Genomic DNA, 25,222 nt, shown 5'->3' with positions numbered 1-25,222 from the left:
ATAAACCACAAGAGAAGTAAATTAAAATCATCAGTACCAGTTGCAGAAGACACACCCCTGCAGTATATATTGACTACACTCCAACTCTGGCTGCTAGCAGCAGGCATCTATAATGAACACTGATCAAAATACTCCTCATTTCTCGTGAAAAACAACTGAATAGACTACAGTGGACTATAGTGGACTTTATGTTGTCAGCAAACAGCTGGATACATTAAGAAGATTGATTGATTCCTTTTTTTTAGTCTGAAGTTGCTGAAACTGGCATCTATGAATTAAGATCCATATATAATATTTCTATATTCCATGGTGCTGTACACAACACATTTCCAATAATAGATGTATTAGAAATATAGCCTATGTCTTCAAAAATCTGACAAGATCTTATAGAAATCATAATGCTGAGTCAGAATTTCAAAAGAAATTGGAAAGGATTTGTTATGAAAAAACCAGCTATCAGACATTCCTAATTCCAGTCTTTGAACTAATAAAACAGGATGTAGTTTTTTGGGCAAGTGCATAGTGCAAGCTAGAAAGGTGGTAAGGTAACCTGTGACACATAGGAAGAACGGAACAATTCACTGAGATCTCACGTGAAGAATGTTGTCTGTTGGTGAACTAGCAATATAATCTTGAAGACTGGATGGTGTGGATAAAAGTGAGATGCAATGAGTGAGATTGAAGTTTTGAGCTAGCGGAGATTCAAGTCAACTTTGAGATTTATCTCTCAATCTACGTGGATAAAACCAATTCCGCGAATGAAATGCATGTTTATAGCTACTAGAAAGTTTCATGTAGTGTAGTGCAGTGCACAACACAGCATACTACACTTTGTGCATGCTTCTAATATTGTGCAAGATTTGCCGAGGCTCATATACAGGTTAGTAATACAATATTTCTCTTATTCTTTAATAAATTTATAGGATTATTCTTTTATTAACTTGCCTATAAATTCTTAGTGAATGTGACTATTTAAAATTAATATGGTCGAACATGTTGACACCTACTTAACATGACGACTTTAAAGCAGGATTGCCAGATTTTATTATCAAGAATCAGGACAGGTAGTGATACTCTGTACCTTGACGTGACTACACATTTGAATTAAGTAAATTTGCAGTAAGTTGATTTTATGTATTTTAACTCATTTATATGAACTTTGAATTTTGTTACAAATTTTACTATAATATGAAATGTATTGTGAATTACTGATGACAGGACGAAGTTTAAGATCTGAGTTACGGCGGAGGTTGTTTAATAATTGGTGTCGTCTTCCACAAAAAAGGTAAAGGAGTGGTGACTTACAGTGAATATCCAAAAAACAACTCTTGGATTAGTACTAGAAGAGGGATATCATCCTCAGAGTGGACCAATGCCATAAAGATGTCCACAAAAATCGAAGCAGCACTATCTGTGCCAGGTCGTTCCTTCCAAGATCAAAACTGTCGTCATCCAGGATACAGCGAAGTGGAAACCCTTGGGCATGTTTTGGGCTATTGCCCTAAAGGAGAACTACTGAGTAATAATTGCCACCATAAAGTGAGAAGCTTCATCACAACCACTCTTCGGAAGGCAAAGTGGGAGGTTTACAAAGAAGTGCACTCTTGGCTGAGAATGGGTCAACAAGAAGAGCAGACATTATAGCCATCGATCGCCGGTATCAAGGAAGGCTCATTCTTGACCCCACTGTCCATTTTGAGAAGGATGATCAACAAGCCAATAACATTAACGATGAAAAGAAGTCTATTTACAATCCATGTATTCCTCACTTCAGTGAGAGATACAAAATTAATATTAATACATGGGAAGTGAAAGGACTTCTTTTTGGCACTAGGAGAACTTCGTTCAAGTTAACCAAAACCATTCTTTCTCTCAAATTTTCTAATGAGGACATTAACAAAATTTGTCTAATAGTATTGAGAGATTCATTATCCATTTTACACAATCACTTGTATAACACTACGTAATATATATATTTTTTTACTTCATTTCATTACTCTTCATTGTACTTTATTTTTAAATTTATCATTGTTTTGTATTCTCTCCGCAAGTCATATTGTATTTTATTTTTAATTTAACCTCTGCTTTATATTCTGGATCCTAGTGGTCAGCCAGATGTCCCAAATTGTGAAATTAGTAGCTTATTACAGCCTGATCTGAACAGAAAAATGCATGATACAGTGTTTAAATCATATTACGATGCATCTCTCATTTCAAACTTAATTTACTACATTTTGGAACAATTTTCCGTTCATTAAATATGTCTCTATAAAATCCTTGACTTTTCAGCGCCATCTCCACACACACAAAAAAAAAAAAAAAAAAAAAAAAAAAAAAAAAAAAAATCCCTTATAAATTCAACGATTTTCACTTACGAAATCATCTGAATTACCTGTGCGCTAGTTTCTCCATCTTTTCAGGTAAATATCGGGATAGTATGGATTGCAAAATGACCACGACCTGTTTCCTTCCCCATTCTATAATCCTTAGTAATCATGCTTCGACATAATAGTCATATCATCTTCCATGATAGGCTACTCACCTGTCCAGAAAGTGACATACTACACTGGCTGGCAATACTGTTGAAAGACGAGAGATGTAGGATCAGAACGAGAAAAATGCTTGGGAGGGGGAGGGGAGAATCATCAAACGTCTTTGGTTGCCCTGAGTGGCACAATTGGCATAGCGCTGGCATTCTCTGCCTGAGGTTGCAGGTTCAATCCTGGCCCAGGTCGATGGCATTTAAGTGTGCTTATATGCGACAGGCTCATGTCACTAGATTTAGTAGCATGTAAAAGAACTCCTGCGGGACAAAATTCCAGCACACCGTCGATGCTGATATAACCTCGGCAGTTGTGAGCATCGTTAAATAAACCATAATTTAAAATTTTTATACGTTTTTGTTTACAATGTTTACTTGTCTCCACTCCTACTCCAATCAGAAGACAGAACAAAAATGAGGCATATAATCCTGTGGCAGTAGTGATAGAAACAGTGTTATTGCTATTATAATACATGTTCGCAGACAAAAGAGAAATCTGGCTACAATAATGGATATTATATTAGAGGAACACTAAAATAATGCATCTTAAAACTTACAGAAATAGTTTTTAGTGATGCTTAATACATTTTAAATTATAAATAAGAGAACCTGTTCTAAAATAACATATAAGAAAAAAACTGCTATTGGTGGTGTTTCTTTATAATTAGAACATTGTTTTAACATAAAAATATTGTGCTACATTACTTTCACTATGGCACAGATATAAACAGATTAAATTAGGTGTCTTCTACACAGCTTTTTTAAAAACGTAACACTATGTCATTTTATCATTTATTTTCATAATTGGGTAATATGACATACTATTGATGGTTTGTGTCATTCATTCCACTCTTTGTGTTACAAAATTAAACTCGTGATTGGTAACCATATTTTGACAATTATATTTCTTTCCGCTTATATATTATGCAATTTTTCGATATATTTAAAACAGTCTCTGATAAGTGATTGTCTTATGTGTCTTGAGAAAAAATGTTCATTGTTGTCGGCACTCCGGCCTTGGGGAGTTCCATGGCCAGTCGCAACTTGACAGATCTGGATTCCACACTGTTCCTCCCTGACAAAAGAACTCATATGCTACTCCATTCACACATTCGTAGTACTGTAACAAAATAATCACAAAAATTAATACATTATTTTGCATAGTGTGGTCAGGCCTTTGTAATCTATTACTAGACACATATAGCATTTCTCAATTTCATTGCACAGTATTCTTCAATAAATAATGCTCCATGTCTATTACTGGTGTATTTTTCTATTCAATTAAATGTTTTTCATCTGGTTTCTCTTGCACGTTTACTTAATACTGATTTAAACTCGAAGTTTATGATGAAAGAGTAATGGAACGGAGAAAAATTCTCTCCGGCACCGGGATTTGAACCCGGGTTTTCAGCTCTACGTGCTGACGCTTTATCCACTAAGCCACACCGGATTCTACCCCGGCGTCAGAAGAATCTATGTTTATGGTTTTATTACTCTGCCATTGAAAAGTGGCACACCCAAAAATGTGGTTGGGGGGGGGGGGGGAGCTATGTATAATCCACAGACATTGGATTTATATGCAAATGGATATTTAGTTTGTTTTTACTTGTGATATGGAATTAACTTTTGCAATATGTTTCATGTTCTGTGTATATTTCCGATGTTGCTGTATATTTCATCATTTTTCCATGCATCGAGCATATACAGTAATACATATATTTTTTAATTGCTAATTTTAAAATTAATATTTAAATACATTAGTGACAAGATAATAAAGTCCTTACTATGGAGGCACCCGTAAGGAGCTTCTCCAAGTGCTACTGACAAAATCACATGAAGTTACTGGGGAAGAACATTCCTATATACAGTTGAAAGCAGCCCCATCCAGAGATAATGCTTACAAAGAAAAAATTTATAGACCTCCCATTACTCCCAGAGCCAATACTTAAATGTACTTATATTGTTGAACCTCCTCTAGAACGAGAAAAGTTTGAATAGACCATCTATTATTTTTCTTCAAATTTAAATTGACTTTACCTGGATGATAATTTATTTGGTGAAATTTCTTTACTTGAAGAAATATGAGACTTCAGAAAATTGCAAAGTGGAACGAAGAAAATGCTACTCTTTGCTCAAAATGTAATGGAATTTTTATTTATTTTTTTGTTTTTCTGAGAAAATGATTCCCTTGCACAACTCCAGAAGTTGATTTAATCATCTCTGTGCCCTGAAAGTAATGCGTTGTGGAAAGAGTTTCTTAAGTGAACATGATGTGGACATCCAAAAAATTCAAAATGAGTTTAGAAGTTGTTCTCGCCATTCATACTATCTTAAGCAATTTCAACATCATCAGGAATTTGCTGAAAAATTGGAATCTAAATTTCTTAAAAAATCCACTCTTCTGGGAGGAAAAAAAGCAATAGTTTGTAAAGAGAATATTTCAATCTTGACTTTCCCCTATATCGATGGATCAGTGTACCAAAATTTAAATATTAGAGAATTGAGAACCTTACACTTATAACTAGTAAAGTAACACTGAGAAACATTTTTATGACTCTTTGATAAGCTGGGATTTTCCCAATATCTGAACTCCATACTCTGAAGGTTAAATCCCTGTAGATTTCTGGTTATGATATTATCTAAAGATCAATAGTATTCTTCTTCACTACACTTTTAATACTAAAGAATTGAAGTGGTTGATTAATCAGAAAATCCATACATTTGGCAAGATTTTCTTCTGAATGTTGTACAGAGCCTAGAAGACAAGCTACTGCTGAACGAATGGAGAAGTAAATTGCAATTATTTTATTAATCACTTTGTACATAATTCTTTTGTAAATAAAATTATTTTTACTTCAATTAGATTTTATTTTTAACAAAGTTTCAGTGATTTACAAAATGTCCTGACTTTCGAATAACCACATATGAAGAGAATATCATCGTGAACCAGTCTGCAAGTTCAAGTCTAACACAGCATTAGCTCATTATGCTGTTTTCCACTGCAAGTATTTAATTAGGTTCTTGGTCATCATCATCATCATTGGCACTACAGCCTGTTATGAGCCCTGGCCTCCCTCAGTAGGCGTTGCCATCTGTCTCTGTCCTGTGCAACAGTCCTCCAATTTCTGTATCCCAATCTTACAAGATCCTCCTCCACTCCATCAATCCATCACAGATGTGGTCGTCCTCGTCTCCTTTGACCTTCAGGGTTTGTGAGAATAATTCTTTTACAAGGTTCTGATGCATCCATTCTCATTACATGTCCCACCCACCTCAATCTATTGGTTTTCATTATGTTTATTATATTGGGCTCTTTAAACATGCTATATAATTCCCCATTAGATCTTTTTCTCCATAATCCATTTTCAAAAACTGGACCATTCTTCGAAGAATCTTCCTTTAAAAAATTTCAAGTCTTCTCTCATCGTTCTTAGAAATGGTCCACATTTCTGAAGCATATATCAGGGTTGATCTCACAAGTGTTTTGTATAAGGTGGTTTTGTTTTCTGTGTAAAGGCATGTGATTTGAAATATTTCTTTAGTCCGAAAGAAGCTCTATTCCCACATACCAACCTGTTTGAGATTTCCTCAGACATGTTATTGTCATTTGTAACCAAGGATCTGAGATATTTAAATTTGCCGACCCTTTCAAATTTATAATTCCCTATCTGTATACTGTCTGCTTTACCACCTGAATTTCCACCAGTTGCCACCATACTTGGTCTTTCCCTCGTTGATAACCATTCCCATTTCTTTACCTGATTTTTCAAGAGCGAGAAATGCTTCTTCCACAAATTTTAAGGATCTGCTGATGATGACTATGTCGTCCGCAAATGCCATTACCTGGGTAGATTTATAAAAAAATATTACTTCTGACTTGTACTCCAGACTTCCGACTCACATTTTCTAAAACAATATTAAAAAGAAGACATGCCAGTGCATCCCCTAGACGAACTCCATTATATGTTAAAAATGCTCTTGACAGGTGTGACTGTATTTTAACCTTATTCTCTGTATTTTCCATCATTAGCTTTACCATGTTGATCAGTCGGTTCTTGGTAGATGCTGTGAAATTTATGATAAAAAAGTAACTGACTGAGGTTTTCTCCATGTATTTAGATTTCCTCTCAATTCTCACTTTACCGGTACTAATTTTATCTCCTTACCTCTGAATAACCTTTGTAATGTAAAATCAACATAAATATCACAGATTCACATCTGGATTGCTTATTTCATGTTACGTTACCTTGTCACACTGCTGATCAGCTACAAATCCATCACTTGTACACGTGGGTGTGCCAGATGAAGGAGTCGTGGTGGTAACAGGTGTAGTTGTGGTATCTGATGATGGCGGGTTGTCGCTCTTCATGTTATTGCTCAGAATGGTAATGAGTGGATACTTGCTCCCACACACTCCTCTAAAGTCATCCATGTCCACAGTCCATGTCATAGCTCCTCCATATCCTCTCTGTTTGATGAAGTCCATCTTGATCTGCACGCTCTCTGGATCATCATAGCCAACCCACTGATTTCCTGGAATTTTGAATACATTTCTATCACCATCACCACCATTTCCAATCATCGATCATGCCATTCGCCATCATTCATCACTGTAATTACTCCAACATGCATAATCATTCACGAAATTCACAATTTTAATTATAATTCTATCACCATCCATAACAACCATACATAGCCACTCCATAGCATCTCTGTTATCCATAATCAGAAACGAGGTAGATATTATATCTTACTTAGATTTTTTCAACATTCGACATACTATTATCACAGTCTGATATATAGTCACGAAGCTCAATACGTATGCATACATAGGTAGTTGCTAACCACTAGGATTACTACTATCACCTCATTACAGACAATGCAAAATAGTACCTGCACAGTTCCTAGTACCCTTATAAACTCAAGCTTCGTGACTGTGTCTACTAGACTGTGCTATTATAGTGCATTTCACAAATAGAGAAGGGTTAACCTCAATAAACTTAAAAGGCTCTTGACCATATTCCTGGAAAACTCCCATGTTACTGTTTCTGATGCAGGTATATAGGGAGTTGAAATAAAGCCACTGACATTTCTGTCGTTATGGCTCAGACTTTCTTCCTACGCTATAAAATTACAGAGTGTCTGCGGCATATGGCAACCCTATGTACGTGATAATTATGTAAGTCCGACAGGTGGCATTCGATGCTGACATGTGGGACATCATACCTCAGTTATGAGAGAGTCAGGTCCCATCCCTCAGATGAATATCTGATAAGCCTCAAGGCACAGAGACCCAAGCCTTTTCTACGTATATCAGTATCTATATTTAACAAGCAAATATAGACTTGGCAGCTGCTGTGGCGCCATATGCAAAATCCTAGTGCACAGGATTTTAAATTACACTAACTAAACTTTGTTTCCCATACCCTTAACATTAATTTTTGCAATCTTTTTCTTTTTTCCTTTTAAAATATTATTTGGTACGCGAAAAATGTATTACATAACATTTAATGCACATTTATGGTCTTGTCATTTGTGATGCCATTTTTTAAAGCTCTGCTGCACAGATTTTTCAAATGAAACTAAACTTCTATTGGAATTTCCCGTAAATTTAATTTTTTTGCTTTATTGCATACAAAAAGTTATATAGGTACAGCATTTTCGGAACTATTAATGCTACGTGCATGATATTTGGTACCAGTACACATATTCTTTAGGCTATCAGGAAATTTTTCTATAGAATAGAAATTTATTTTGTTACATTTGAAAAATATGACTACATATTTCTGTAAAAGTATCTCTAAAATTCATCCTTAAAATGTAATTGCTTAACTGAAAATGTTGAATGCCTATACTGTATCAAAAAAGAACGTGCCTCTAGGAGTAAAATGTCATAAATATTTTGAATTTATGTTTAAAATGTCTGAGACATATCAAATTTAGGGAATTACTTTCTCCTAGTATTTATTGTTTTCAAAATTTGGCCCCTAAATGTTTTTATAAAACTAATCTCGAATTTAAGTTGTAGTTATGATATTCCTACATAAAACAAATGAAAAACTGTGAATAAATTATGGAATGTCAAATTTCACCATATTCTCCATTAAAAAAAAGAAAGAAACACTTCTTAATTCCAATCCTAATTGCTATTTACCAAACTGCCATAATATAGTTGTTAAAATTCTGAATTCATTCTTTAGAACAAGATTGTAATTTATGGTTCGATTGAAAAATACAAATAAATGCCGTAGAAATCCTATAAAATGCAGAAGCCAAAGCTTGGGAATGATGAATGCAGTTGGAAATGTTTACAGCTATTTTTTATTTGCTACATTGTTATTTTCATTTTTAATTGTAATTTATTAAGTTTATGTTGCCGTATTACCTATAATTGTGATGAGCTGGAGGAATGTACTGAATATTTACATCTATATTTACGCTGTAATGATTATTGTACATTCGCATGTTCGCTGACAATAATGGGCTAAAATATTATGAACATCCTTTTGAACTGTTTGCCCTTAACATTAAAAATACAACATAGGACTAATTATTTAATTTGTCATATTCAATGAAAATTCACATTAATAGTGACCACAGTTATCTGGAGACCACATAAGTGAAGGAACAAGATTCATTACCTTTTATTTTTTTAAATAAAGTTTTGATAATCTTTGTCTTTTAGGCAGCCTCCACTTGGAGGAAGTTAATAGATAAATATTCTTTTATTCGTGTGTTTGTTGTCCTTGATGTGGGAGTAGTCTTGTTTACATCGTTCAGTGCCATGCGCCACTACTCTTCGTCAACTCATTTGGCTCATTGCACAAACCCCGTACTCAATTAGTTTAAAAAAAGTAGTGGCGAAGGTTCAGATCTTTAGTTATAATGACCGCATGACTGAATAGCCCCATTAGCCAGTCTAATAGCGTTGGTTCGCACTGGAGAACGGGTTGAACAAATCCTTGGGTGTAATTATTATTATTATTATTATTATTATTATTATTATTATTATTATTATTATTATTATTATTATTATTACAATGCAAAAAAAAGCTTACAAAATATTTCATATAAGTAGTTTCACTTTTAAGCTAGTGAATGACTCACCTTGGAATGCGTATGGACATTTCGCAGTATCGTCCCATTGCCGTGGCCACTGATTTAAACAGATCTATAGTAACAGAAATAATATAGAATGTAGATTATCACATTGACGTTAATTGTAGTAGCTCAGCAATTCAGCATTATAAATAAAATGATACCGCAACGGCAATAATAATGTTAAATAATTGTAATAGTTCTAAATCTTGTGATCTTATTGTCGCCAATTTTAGCATAAATCTCTCATCATAACACTTCCTATTTTTACGTAGTGCCATGAATATTCGACCTTACAGGAGATATGTAGCTACCTTGGAGGGTGTAAGGTGGTGTAAGTGAGGGAAATAGCTGGCTGGGGTGGGGAGAGGCAGGCATTAACTGCCCCCCTCTGGAGTCATACGATTGGTCCGATGGAAGAATGCAGATAAAAAGTGATACGTCGAAGTGGTGTGATTTATAATGTCGTTAGGATCCGTTTTACTTATTTGTGACAGGAGACGAAAATGTACAAGTGGGGTATGTTACAGTAACATACCGTATGTATCATGTTTCATATTTTCCATTTATTTCCGTAACATCTTATTTAAAGCTAAGAGTGATTCGATCGATCACGATCATCATGAAAATTACTATTTTTTGGGAGTTGAGTTATCTTAAATTCATACTATGAATAAGCATTTTTGGTGAAACTAACGCTGTGATCTCGAAAGTGAAAATCGTTGAATTTATAAGGAATTTTTTTTATGGTGATGCAGTTGTTCTTATGTGCAAGGCATAACAAAAGCCTAAACTAACCAACCTAACCTAGCACATATTCATATATGCAAGTTGTACAGAACTGTTATCATACGTCCCAGAAAAGAGCGGCCTGCCAGCAACGCCCTGCGTGGTTTCCGCCGCGCTATAACCGTTTCTACCATGCAATCGAGCTTCAGTCACAGTCTAGTATATACAGTTACGAAGCTCAATACGTAGTAAATATGCATCCAAAGATAGTTGCTAACCACTAGGATCGCTACTATCGCCTCATTACAGACAATGCGAAATAGTACCTGCACAGTCTATTGTTTCTAGTACCCTCATAAACTCAAGCTTCGTGACTGTATATACTAGCCTGTGCTTTAGTAGCCATATGACATTCAGTGTGCTTAGAAGTCATGTAATGAAACTTTCGATTCTTCAAGTGTACAAAGTTAGTGTATAAAGTTTTGTGATTATTGTGTATTTAGGTAATGCCTAGCAACAAATTCTCACTGTGTGAACGTGTGTGTATGTTCAGGACGTACATAAAAGGCAGAAGGTCGTGTGCGAAAACAAGACGAAAATTTCGAATAAAGTTTCTAGACAGACCTGTGTCTTCTGCCAAAACAATTAGACGACTCGCTAAAAGATTTAAAGAAACAGGCTCAGTGAAGAAAAAAAATCAAGTAGAAACGTAGTGTTCTTACGCAGAACGATTGTCAGTTTATTTCCAACAAGATTCCGCCACTGCTATACAGCTGCCGTGTCAATGAGGGAATTGAGGCGTATTTTCGGTACTAGACTAATCAGTAATAATTTGTGGCCTCCACCGAAGCCTGTGACTTTTATTTATGGGGAACACTGAAAGGTAGGATTTATAGGAAAAATTCTCATTCTAGAGATGAACTAAAACACTATTATACGAGAAGAAATCCAAGCTATCAATGATATGGAACTTCCATGTTGTTCATTAATTTATCAGCCATTTTCAACAACGATTGTGAGCATGGTAAGTCCAAATTATTGAACATTTATTTTTTTTATTTTAGTTGGTTATTTAACGACGCTGTATCAACTACTAGGTTATTTAGCGTCGATGAGATTGTTGATAGCGAGATGATATTTGGCGAGATGAGGCCGAGGATTCGCCATAGATTATCTTGCATTCACATTACGGTTGGGGAAAACCTCGGAAAAAACCCAACCAGATAATCAGCCCAAGCGGGGATCGAACCCGCGCCCGAACGCAACTTCAGACCGGCAGGCAAGTGCCTTAACCGACTGAGCCACGCCGGTGGCTTTGAACATTTATTGTTAGTACTGTTATAATATATATATTGGAGAAGCGCCGGAGAAATGATTATGCATTCGGCGGAAACCACGCAGGGCGCGGCTGGCCACTCTTTTCTGGGACATATTAATAATAGCTCTGTATAAGTGGAGTAGGAAGGGAAGTACCTCAGCGCTAGTTTAGGTGCATGTTTTAAAAGTTCTGTAAGGATTAACGTAGACCCATAAATTTGGGTAAATCATTTTATTCTAGGTGTTCTGTCTGTTGAATTTTGGTGTTGATCAATTTAATTTTCAGTAAAATATTGTGTTATGAAGAAACTGTACTTCTGTATAAAAAATTAGCGAAATGTAGTACAAAGGTTGGGTATTTTTTTATTATTATTTTTTTTTAGTTGTGTATAAAGTTGTCAGAATGATAAATTATTAACTGTAAGACAACATTTTTTTTACGGTAAAATAAATTCATTGTGCTTACACGTCATGTTAGACACTGTGCACAATTCGTTTTGGTATTTCACGTACCGATAGGTCTAATGTATTCTGTAAGAGATTATTGTATTTTATTATATAGGAATACGGTATACGTATATTTCAATAATAGTTTTGTATTATATCCTTTTGATACTACTCAATGGGATGCCCTGTTGGTCACCGTAGTTAGTGAGGCTGCATCAATCACAGAAAGATAATTTTACTCGGTTCGACCGAGTGCAGAATGTTCGTTCTACCTGGCTGAGCGCAAACAATATAAGAATTCGAACAAATAATGAACGAGAATTTTATGACCAGACAGCGGATTTTCGTTAGGTGTGCGTCAGTTGAAGGGAAATCACTGAACTCATTGCTGCACTCCCTCCGTAAGCAAAGACCGAAATTCCGCTGTCTGTTTATGCCTGTTGCACGTCTCTGTAAGTATGTTAGGAAAATTAACGACTGAATGGACGAATGTTTGATTGATTGATGAAGGAATGGTTTGGTGAAACTAACGCATAGTTACAACTGTTTTTTTTTTTTTTTCTTTTTCGAAGGATGGGACATGACAGCGGCCGTACTTGGAACTACAGCACTACTTTGCCAATTTGGGCGACCACGCGATCAGCTGATGTGAGCTATCAGTTGACGTTAGATGCTGACGTTAAAACATTCGTTGACAATTGACACGAAGGTACAAAAATAATACAAAAATCGACAGATAATAAAACAGGGAAAACATTAATAGCAGACCATTATGTGCATGACAAATGGCGCCAAAAGAGCTATTGAACACTCACTATGTGGGAACTGTAACTTTGGCAACACAACCATTGTTACCATAACAACAAGTTTTTCCATGTTATGTGATATTCAGTTGTTTTTCCGATCGTAGCACTGTCATGTTCCATCTTTAGAGAAAAAAGAACAGATATGGTTCGGTGATTTCGGAAGAGAAAATCCGACATTACACTATCTTATTACAGACTAGTACTGACAAAATCACAAAATGAAAAGTCATGAGCCTTTGCCCAGCGCTTGAAAATCCTGCACGTGAGTGTACACTAGCGTGAAACTTTCTTAGTCACGAAAGTTACTAGTCGACCAAGCTCATAATATGACGGAAAAGCGAAGCGCTGCTATCGCGTGTACAGTATACTGTCTTAGCGCGGGAATGCTGTATAGTCTGTTTCATGTTCAAGTTGAAGCACATTACTTTAATGGGAATAATAACAAAGCAAAGTGCGTAGCGTTGTCAATAGGAAAGTTCAATTTTTGGAAACTTGCTGCACTTAGTTCGCTCCTTTTCAATTTCGCATCAAATGTGATATCATTTCTGGTAAGCCAGCTTTGCATTTCATCTCTCAAAGCATTGGTAGAGAGGGGCTTATTTTCCTGTTTATTATCGTAGAAGGCATTGTCTAACAACAATACTTTCTGGGGACAGTGCTAGTATTAAGTTACTTGCGTAGTTATCCATTTTGTGAATTTCCCTGAATTGATTTCATTGTGATGGTCTAACCGTGTTATCCATTTTGTGAATTTCCCTGAATTGATTTCATTGTGATGGTCTAACCGTGTTAGATTTTGCATCATAGTCTACAGTACATCAGGAAAGCGCCAGGAATAAATCCTTTATCTTCAGCAGCATGTGCAACTATTACTCTTCTGCCGGGACCAACATTAGTGTAAACACAAAACATGTTTATGTCCTGCCAACATTTATGAGACCACACCTGTGGAGTAGCGGCTAGCGCGTCTGGCCGCGAAACCAAGTGGCCCGGGTTCGATTCCCGGTTGGGGCAAGTTACTTGGTTAAGGTTTTTTCCGGGGTTTTCCCTCAACCCAATATGAGCAAATACTGGGTAACTTTCGGTGCTGGACCCCGGACTCATTTCACCGGCATTATCACCTTCATCTCATTCAGACGCTAAATAACTTAAGATGTTGATAAAGTGTCGTAAAATAACCTACTAAAATAAAATTAAAAAATTATGGTCAATGTAGTGCGTATGAAACTAGATGAGATCTCATCAAGATAAGTGACCAATTATTTTTGTCAGTTTTCCTATTTTTTTATCAACTTTAAAAAGGAAGCACTTTTAGCCAATACATCGTACTTTTCAATTAAATATTTCCCTTTATTATTACATTTAAAAAAGGAAAATGCCGAAATGTTATTAATTTTCGAAATGTTTTCCTGCCACCCTTAAAACTTATTTCCCTCTGTCACGGTTTATGAAGTTTGCGAAGAGTTGGAATGTTTTTATTACATAGAAATACTTTTGAAAATTTCTTGTAATAATATACTTATCCATGCCTTCAAGTTCGAATTTCTTTACAGCTACTTTACCTGTTTTCCGAGATGTTGAGGTTTATAACCCATTCTTTTCTGCTACTGTTTCCTCTTTTCGAATTTTACTTATCGTATTTTTATTTATTTCAGACATTTCTGCAGTACATGCATTAAACTGACATAAAGGAATTTTTAAACCATGTTTTTCCTCTTCCTCACAGAACCGTTTCACGTTATAAATAAAGAGCTTGGCTTCATTCATAAGAACTGATCTTCTACCAGCGGGCATTACTGCTTACATCGTACTGAAGGGTTGTCATTAGAAGCTAGTGTATTGCTTACCTCTCAACGGGACGGCACGGCTGTTAATTCACAATCTCGCTGTCCTATTATAAGCTTTGTCGACTAGCATGTTGGTATGACCACAGTCTAGTATATACAGTCACGAAGCTCAATACGTAAGAAATATGCATCCATAGATAGTTGCTAACCACTAGGAACGTTACTATCGCCTCATCACTGACAGTGCGAAATAGTACCGGCACAGTCTAATGTTATGTTTTTATTTAACGACGCTCGCAACTGCAGAGGTTATTTCAGCGTCGCCGGATGTGCCGGAATTTTGGCACAGTCTATTGTTACTAGGACCCTCAACAACTCAAGCTTCGTGACTATATACTAGACTGTGGTATGACTATAAACACTGGGGCCATATTCATAGACATTCTTAGCACGGGCTTCTGGTGGATGATCAGCGAACTAACGTTTTTCATATTCATAAACCAGTGTTAGCGACATGTTGCAGTGTTGCACAACGACCAAGTTTTTCCCGCACATTTAAAATTTTGTTTATATTAAATAACTAAACAGATTTTAAGTTTCCTTCTCGTCCAATTGAAATATATACATATTTTTATTTGTATATCATTCAAGAATTCGAGTATAAAATAGTCAGCTTTTATAAAAGTCATCAAATTGTGAATACTTCAGAAGTGGTCGTTGTGAGGCTCAAGCAACAGCCAGATTCGTGTAGCGGCTGGTACTGAAGATAGGCTCAGTTCAGAGTTCCCTATCCCAGCAGTTAACACAGCTGGTCGCGGCAAAGCTCTTGCAACGACCGGAAGCAAATAGTTCTTGTATTTGCCCGTAGATTGCAGAAGTGACCATTCCGAACGGACACATTCGCTGGATGACTCGTGACTTGAGACGAAATTTTCCGAGTCTTCGTTTCTCGCGTGGTTTCTCACTTCCTGACTTCCTGTTTCCTGACCAACGTGTAGTTAGGTGAGCACGTGGTCCAGTCGTTTTATAATCGTGTGAAATCCATTTAATACTCTCTTAAATATTTAGTTTTTGTTGGAATTTAAGTAGTTTTATGTGAATTGTGCTGCATAATATATATATTTTTTTTTATTGGATATGATATTTTCGTCAAGTTTGTGACATAGGTACGTAGGCATATAACGTTATGAATTTTGTAAGTTGTTTAAAAACAGGAACTTTTCTGGAGTTTAATGAGTTTTATGTGAATTGTGGTAGTTATCACAATTTTTATAGTGCACTGATATTTTCTTCAAGTTTGTGATATACGTGCGTTCATCATTATGAATTCTGTAAATAGTTTACAAAACAAGAACTTCTCTGTACTTTCTGACGAAGAGAAATTAAAAATTAAAGAACTTGGTAGACCATTGCCTGATCTAAATATTGTCCACACAGTTACTATGGGGAAAAGACAGTTCAAGAGAATTTTTAGGAAGGAAATTTACAATAATCATGACTGGCTTTGTGGTTGTGAAGTTAAAAACGCACTGTTTTGTTTTCCGTGTACTTTGTTTGATGGGGAACAGTCGTAGACAAGAACGGGCATTACTGATATTAAACATTTAAGTATCAACATTGGATTAAAATGACCATGTACTGATAAAGGTAACTAATTCCACCCCACTCTTCACAGAAAGTGCAACACCTAGACCTAAACTTCACCGGCCGCCACTGGTTAGCGACATGATATGATATGAATCCTGTACAAGTAATCAGTCTATAGCCGGGGCAAGTTTAGCACGCTCGTAGCGCGGGCTAGCGAAATGTCTATGCATGGCACCCTTGATGTGTATAAACGGAGCACGAGGAACTTAAGGCTGGTTCACAATAAACCGGGAACGAGAACCAGAATGAAAACGAGAAGCAGAAGACGTGAATATGAAAATTTTTGATTCACAATAAACCGAGAACATAGACGACTATGCATATCGATATGTATGTTAATAACGATATGTAAAGTCGATATTACGCATTCTAATGTTATTTGTGCATAATTGACCAATGACGTTCTCTCATGAGTACAAGGCAGCCAACATAACACAGGTTAACCAACTTCGAAATTTCAACTGAAACATTTCATTAGGTACGGTACTATAAATATGCCCATGCATCTTCATTATCACAACATATTTTAAGTCTACCATAACGTAAAATAATTAGAGAAGAAACATTTGTAATAGGACAAAAATGAACACAACTGTAGTTATTGAATTGAAGCATGAATATGTAGTATGTAATACAACCAATACAGTAATAAAATGTGATTCGCTTCTGATCGGTGTTCAAAGATGCAGCTATTGAAAGCCACATATTCTCCTTCATTTTCTCATCTTATACGAGGCGCGCCGCTTATCGTAAATTTGAGGATTTTCCTCAAACTCAATATTAGAATATCATCAAATAAAACTTGCTCCATGATGCACAGCACAGAACAAAATAATGCATAGGTTATGTCACGGTCTTCTTGCTACAAAATATACGACGAAAAAATAGCTTTTAGATGGCAATAGAATGAATCTAGTGGGCTGTGATCGGAAACGTGAACGCCAAAGTTGAAACTTGGCCAACTCTCCGTTTCCGATCCCGGGCTCCGGCAAGCTTTTCGTTAATTGTGAATGCTCACATTTAAATGTACACATTTTAACAATTTTACCGTTTTCGTTTTCGTTCTGATTCTCATTTTCGGTTTATTGTGAACCAGCCTTAACTCTGCGTTAGTTTAGCCAATTGCTTTACTGTAAAACAATTAAGAGAGGATTCGATAACAGAATGCGGTATAGCATTTCAATACGTAGCATGACACCTACCTCGTAATAAGCCAGGACTCCGCTACTGCTGGTGTATGGCCCTGGATTCCCTTCCCCTGTGATGGCTGCTCCAGGCTTGTTGTCACTTCCTGCTAGTGTGTAGGTTCTGCCGTAGGTGGGCACGCCAACTACCAATTTATTGGGCGCACAGCCCATATCAACCCACATTTGGAGCGAATCGTTCTGAAATAGCCCAAAAACTCTCATTTGATGTTTGCGAAATTATTTGCCCATTGTTGTTCAAAATGTATGTCAATGATAATACATCACTTGTAAGGCATTGCAACTATCACTTGTATGCTGACGACTTTCAATGTTTCATCTCTTCCCGCTTAGACCGAGTAAACGTCGCTATAGTATAGACCAGGCCTGCACAAACAGCGCTCAACGAGCGCGCGCGCTCTTCGGAGCGGGAGAGCGGTGTTTGCCGCTCGCCGAAACGGAGAGAAAGATACGTCAGAATGACACAGACTTGATATAGGTAGAGGAGAGGGAAACGACCACTCAGCTATCTAGTGGAGTGCAGTGCGTATTCTCAGTAACTGTTTCACGTTGCTTACCTACTGCTATAGTACAGTATGGAGGAATCTAAACGACGGAACATAACATTTAACATTTAACGATTTACAGCTCGAACTTATTGATATTTAATGTGACCTAAGGGCTAAAGATCTTTTGAATAATAGTACTAGCCTGGTTGAGTTTTACAAGACTAAACATTAGCAATAATATCCACGACTACACAGGCTGGCTTTGAAAATGGTTGCTATGTTTGGCTCAACATTTATATTTGTGAGAAACTGTTTTCTATAATCAACTTTAATAAAGGCAGACATCGAACATCTGCAACTGATGTTTCATTACGATCAGTAGGCTACTGTTCCTTTCAGTTGCCAACAACATAAAACCTCGTTTTGATGTACTGATAAATAAAAATATAACAAAATGATATTGTACATTTAAGTAGCTATGGAATTTCTATTACTTCTGTAAAATAAATATTTCTTTATTAATTAATAATAGTCCAAGATACCTAGTTTTGCAAACACTGAACGGGAATTCATTTCATAAACACTCGTAATAGTACTTCCTTTTGTGTATATTTTGTACGAGATCCACCCCTTCTTCCAGTCCACCCTAATACAGAGCGCAGCTAATATCTGCATTCCGCTCATGAGCTGTGAGACTGCTCCGAGAGCGCAAACCTTGTGCAGGCCTAGTATAGACAAACTGAAGACTTGACTCGATTGTGACATGGTCAAAGAAACTCCATCTTAAAATCAGTCCTGAAAAGACATTAGCAATTATATTAGGACACAAACGGCAAACCGACGCTATAAAACAACTTGACGTTTACCCCGTTAAAATAGGTTAAGTACAGTGCATATTTCTTTCAGTTCTTTATGAAAAATTTTGGCATTCACATGGATAATAATCTCAAAGGGACATGCAAATCATAGATAGAAACCTGCAGAAGAGTATACCCTATTATCCATGTCAGTAGCGGCTGGTGGTCAAAATAATGAGTGTGCTACAATTTCTATATTGGCCTACTGTATACACTTATATGTATTTATCGTAATTTGAGACTCGCCTAGTGACGAAATATGAAATCCATACGACGTTCCTTCCTACTGCAGAACCTGTCAGTTACCCTGGTGTTAAACCCTTCAACTTGGATATCATACTCTTTTCTATTGACACTGTTACTTCACAGAATGGATCCTGTGAATTGTTGGAGGCTATGTACCGTAACAATTGAACAGCTCCATCTATATTCCGGAAGGCAGGTGTTCCGTATAGAACTCAAAGTTGTGTCTTTAACACTCTTTTGTTCAGTACAGTATAGCTGTTGACAGCAACTTCAAGTTCGCGTTCAGGAAATTTAGGCTATCCAAAAATTGCCAGAAAATTTGCTGTTTAACAATTTTGTTGCATCTAGATAGCTTAAAGACTGGAAACGGTGAGTAGTTTTCTGAATTATACGGCCACATACTTCCTTGGCTACAGTTTTCTGGGATTCCATTCTCCGTCGCTTGCTGACTGGTTCAGGAGGAACTTCAAAAACCAGGTAGACGGCAGCAGCAGTCGGACACCTGAATTACCAAATAGGCCTACATTGTAAATAGTTCCGAGTTCTTCCACAAACAAGCATTCTTTCGTTACGCTTTACTTTTGCAATCTCCAAGCTGTGTTGTGCTGAAGCTGACTACAGCACTTCCCCGCGTAAAAATAGCCAATCAGGGCAGTGATTTCAGCTTCGCACATGCGCATTAATTGTCTACGTTCTCATTTAGAGTTTTGAGTAGCACATTGTACCCCCTGAGGCACCAAAGAGCTAAGAGCGAAGACTAAACACTCTATAACGCGTCATGAACATAACCACGGAAAATTGTCAAATGGCAGATCAGATACTATGGTGGTATTGCAAATACATTATTTGAGCAAAAATTATCATTGTGCTGTAGCACTGTAGCACATAAGGACGGGCCGCCCCTGATCCATGTGCTAAAAATGATAAATATTCATCTCTCCTCTTGTTTAAAAAAGTCCCTTGTGAAGACGCTGCTTGTATTGCCCTATTTTGACTATGCCGACACTTTACTGACCGACCTTTCCAGCGACAACAAAACGAAACTTTAACGTGCTCATTTATGTGTGTACGTTTTGTAAGCAATTTACGTAAATATGATTATATTACCCCTTCCCTGGAAGTAATAGGTTGGCTTGAACTAGATAAAAGTCGAAATTTACATTCACTTCTCCTTCTCTTTCACCATGATTCTCAACCGTTAATCCAAAGGTATAGTCAGGTTAATATTAGAAATGTTAGTAGAAATAAAATGTTGTCACTGTAGATTAAGCGCTGCCTTCTATGCTCCCCGGCCCAGGTCGATGGCATTTAAGTGTGTTTAAATACGACAGGCTCATGTCAGTAGATTTATTGACATGTAAAAGAACTCCTGCGGGACAAAATTCCGGCACACCGGCGACGCTGATAGAGCCTATATCCTCTGCAGTTGCGAGAGTCGTTAAATAACCCATTATATATATATATATATATATATATATATATATATATATATATATATATATATATATATAAAGCGGCATAAAAATTCGGCCTATAGAGAGGAAAGAAGATAGTTCTTATCCAGGAGTGGTTCTTCCAGTCGCGACAGAGAAAAATCGGTTTTCTTATCGTTAATACTCAATTAGGTACTGTTAATGCACAACAATAACGTTGCCAAATAAATGTTTTGTGACTTACGAGGTTGAGCGTCTTGTACGATCCTTGGTCAATCGGTCTCGAGTACATCGGACTCTGCACGTCTGCATAGCCCGTCCACGTGCCTCTCATGTCGTAAGCCATGGCGTGGATAGCGTCAGCCAGACTGTGTGAAAGAGGAAAGCCATGAATTTACAAAGAAAAAAAGCTAACAACAGGCAATTAAGGCTTAGCATTATTTCAAATAATTGGTTTTAATTTATTATACAGAATGTAACTAAAATGCATGTCAAAATTTTTGGGGCATATTTCTCTCATATAGATGATGAAAAAAAATATATATGAACATTGTTTCGAAAACGCTTTATTTCTTTTTTACCCCATTTTTCTACAATTCTGCTTATATTGTATGATGAGGTACATTATGGAAAAACATAGCATACCACTTGGAAATGTCAATGTTTGGGCCGGGCATTGTCGGTGACGTTTCGGTGGGACCTCATGTTTTTCCACCCATAGCTAGACCAACTACAAAAAGACCTTCAACTTTTCCAATACTCACGTGGCCATGGGGGAGACGTCATTACTATGCGAACAGCTCGCTAGGCCAGGTTGCACTAGTCAGCCTCCAATTGTGAATCCGATTCAAAAGCTGTGTCTGTAGCGGAGCTTTCACTTTTCAAAGGCCTGCCGCGCACACTTGGTTCCCCTTCCATTATAAATTACAATCTGTTTTAACTAGCCTATATACAGTAAGTCGAAATGGAATATTAATTGATTGAAAAGTGAAAGAATGGATGCGAACACGATTGTTGTTTCGAATAGTTTAAAACGTACTCGCTGCGAGACGTCGATCAGGGAGCCCATCTACAACACAACTGACTCCCACTACGACAACCTGCGTACGAACGAACACTGGTTTGTGGCGCAGGTTTTTATGTCAGTGGTCGGGCTATAGGCTCAACCGTTGCTTACGAGATTACACAAGATGGCGCATAGCGCTTGAAAAACGAGTCTGAAGTGGTTCCCTCGTAATGCCAATTCCGCCGCTCGGAGCGCTGTTCTGCCCTGAATATTCATAGCAGAACACTTAAATGACATTGGCATTTGGGACATTTAAAGGACTCACCATTGCTTATTGAATGCTTCGTACAATATTTTATGGACAATAGACGTAATTTCCAAACTTCTACTCCTCAATTATATTACTATAAAAGGCTGTCATTCTTGATATTAAAACATATTACATATAAACTGAGGGACTGTCTGCTCTGTACTTTAGTTCATACACCAAACATTTCCGGAAATAAATTAACTTGACATCTTACATATACGCACTATAGCCTACCCTTTTCACCTAATATTATTAATATTGTTATTAAATAAGATATTGCAACTAATTAAGGTACTGCATTATCTTTAATTTCCTTGAATTCATAATTAAGCATTTGCAAGAAGGCCTAACTTTTCCCTCTCTTTAAAAAAAAAATACCAACGTCACAATAACTGAGAAGTATAATTATTGCGCGATTTTTTCTTGCAGTGGTGAAAACATTTCTATAGGCCTACTGATTAATCTATTGAGCATAGTAATAGTAAACGCTGTAGTATTTTAGTGCGTGTAAATATATTTTGAATTAGCATTTTATTAAATTAGGAAGTTAGCCTGTAATTTGTGTGATTGAAATGGTTTACTGCTGTGTGCCATTGTGCAAATCGAACCAGAATAAAGAATGTGATTTTTCGTTTCATTGTTTTCCACAAGATGAAGGACTAGGAAAGAAGTGGTCTGTAGCCATTTCTCGCGAAGGGGACAAACCAAGGACTTTTTGGACGCCAAACAAGAAATCGCGTGTTTGCAGGAGACATTTCAAAGAAGCTGATTTTAGCATTAGCACAACATTAAAACGTTTACTTCCTATTGTGGTACCATCCGTCTTTGATGATTTTCCAAAACATAAACAAAATGTTTCAAACATAAGTAGACGCAACAAAAGAAGGATAACAGAAGTGGTGAATAACATCCATCCTGCTAAGAAAAATAAACCCAATGTTGAATATAGTACATCAGCTTTCAATGAAGCAAATGTTTCAATTGAAGAAATCTATGAAGCACATAATAAACTATAGCCACACAGTGCTCAATTGAAAGTAAAAAAATTCCCAAAGCCATTACATTACAACGTAAAAAAATTACTAGGACAATTCGGAAACAAAACCAGCTTATTGGAAAACTAAGACAGACAATATGTAATTTAAAAAGCAAGCTATAAAGATACGACCAGTTGGTACTGAGTTCTTCACATAGCAAAACACAGACAATTTTCGAATATAACTTAGCTGAACAAACTTCAAATAACACTGTAATATGCTTGGCATATTTATAATATTCGTACTCAATCAGTAATACACAATTAATCGAACTATTTTCACGATACACAATGCTTTGTAATGGTAGTATTCATCATTTCTTAGGGCAGCGAGGCGAACCTAGCGGCAGAAATTGTCATGACTCACAGAGACCTACTCTCGATCGTGCTATGCGCCAGCTTGTGTAATCTCGTAAGCAACGGGCTCAACAGAGAAAGATACAAAGTGTTCTTACTGTACAGCTGTCAAAAAAAAAAAAAAAAAAAAAGTGGCCGCACTCGTGAACAGCGAATATTTTCAAAGTCCACTTCGGGTCGCGGCTATGTTACACGATGCATGTGCTTGTACAAGTAGTTCCCGAACTATGAAAGTGTTCCATGTCTGCGTCTCGTAGGCCAGCGGTAGAGTGCTTATTTAATGATTCGAAGGTTGTGGGTTCGGGCCTTCTTCAAGTTTTCATTTTATTTTTTAATCGTTCTTTAGCGATGTAAATGATATTCAAATTATCATTTATATTCAGTTATCGTTCTTTATGGATATCACGTTATTTATATTTTGTTATCATTCTTTAGAGATATGAATAAAATTCAAGTCATCATTTGTATTCTGTTATCATTTTATAAAGATATGAATAACAATTATTATTATTGTATCTCCAATGGTGGTTAGCCCTATTTTACATATGTATGTTAGGGCTATAGTTTCATACACAAAAAAGATAAGCATAAAGAGAAATAGAAAAGAAAATTAAATTAGCTTACGCGATGTAAACAAAACATAAACAAACCGTAAATTAGGCATTGCGATTGCAAAATAAATATCAGGTATCAATTTGAAACATACAAAAACATTAACAACACACATACGTAACACTTCTATAACACAAATACGCAGCTTTCCGTACCATACATAATAAATTAATACACAATAGTCACACAAACACAATCAAACTATAATTACAAAATTGCAACGACATCAAGCATCACATAACTGACTCACATACATAACAAATCAAGCATCCGTTACAACACATACACTTCAACATAGTAACCACACTTTTAAAAGTTACAAATTTGGCTCCAAGAAGAATAAATAGGACACTGTTACTAATTACTATTCTTCTACAATTTCTTAAATACATCTGCAATAAATCTGTGAAATTCCGATATGAATAATATTCACGTTTTTTATATTGTTATCGTTCTTTAGCGATATAGATAATATTCAAGTTATCATTTATATTCTGTTTTCCTTCATTAGCATTATAAAATAATATTCAAGTTATTTATATTGTTATTGTTCTTTCGCAATATAAATAATCTGTATTTTATGTAAGTAATTATTATAACACAAATAACCATCTTTCTTTGTAAAATAGGTTATTTTATTTAGATAATTAAATAAGTATTATATAATATCTTATATTAATTAAACAAACCGATATTTATAATTTATATTCTGTTATCGTTATTTAGTGATACTGTATAAATAATATTCAAGTTATTTATATTGTAATCGTTCTTTAGCGATATAAATAACATAAATTTAATATTAGGTTTGGAAAAATCCAGTTGCATAATACTGCTATTAGTTTTTCTTTTTGTATTATTACATTATACTATCTTGAACCACAAGATAATGAAAAGGAGTAACGAGGAATTGAACCTGAGACGTTGACATCTAAATTTCGACGTTCGTCCGCTGAGCTACGAGGGCAAAAGTATGGAAACATTTTCGGAAAAATTGGCCCAATCACACTCTAAGATTTTCTGATGATTCGTAGAAGCTAGTCCAGGATGCGGGGGGCAAAGGCTAATTGAGATTTCCCGGTCTCTGATCGGGTCAAACATCCTGATAGAATTAATATTTAACCCTTGCCGTGACTTTCGGTGAAGTCCGGAGGGCCCAATTAGTCAAATCCACTCTCCTCATCTCCACGCTTGGGTCCCCTGGAATTTAATAAGATGCGAAAGAGATAGTGGTGTGCGGAAAGCAACGGGATGTTACCGCACTTAGGCCTATCCTTCCCAATAAAAACTGCAAACATG

General features: G+C 36.2%; 1 protein-coding gene across 1 annotated transcript in view; it reads right to left on the bottom strand.

Moving 5' to 3' along the window:
- Window positions 1–3,039: 3,039 nt before the first annotated feature.
- The window catches only part of LOC138709283 (endochitinase-like), a 38,038-nt gene continuing 15,855 nt past the window's right edge, over window positions 3,040–25,222 (bottom strand). Inside the window, exons 6-10 of the mRNA XM_069839938.1 lie at window positions 20,847–20,970; window positions 17,576–17,758; window positions 9,650–9,713; window positions 6,789–7,075; window positions 3,040–3,662 (exon numbers count right to left, since the gene is read on the bottom strand). Coding sequence (XP_069696039.1) covers window positions 3,537–3,662; window positions 6,789–7,075; window positions 9,650–9,713; window positions 17,576–17,758; window positions 20,847–20,970 — 784 coding nt within the window. The 3' untranslated portion in view covers window positions 3,040–3,536. The remainder of the gene's footprint in view (window positions 3,663–6,788; window positions 7,076–9,649; window positions 9,714–17,575; window positions 17,759–20,846; window positions 20,971–25,222) is intronic.

The sequence above is a fragment of the Periplaneta americana genome, chromosome 11, assembly GCF_040183065.1.
Source record: "Periplaneta americana isolate PAMFEO1 chromosome 11, P.americana_PAMFEO1_priV1, whole genome shotgun sequence".
Classification (NCBI taxonomy): Eukaryota; Metazoa; Arthropoda; class Insecta; order Blattodea; family Blattidae; genus Periplaneta; species Periplaneta americana.
The sequence above is the reverse complement of the archived record's forward strand: the minus strand, read 5'-3'. Positions and strand labels throughout refer to the sequence as shown.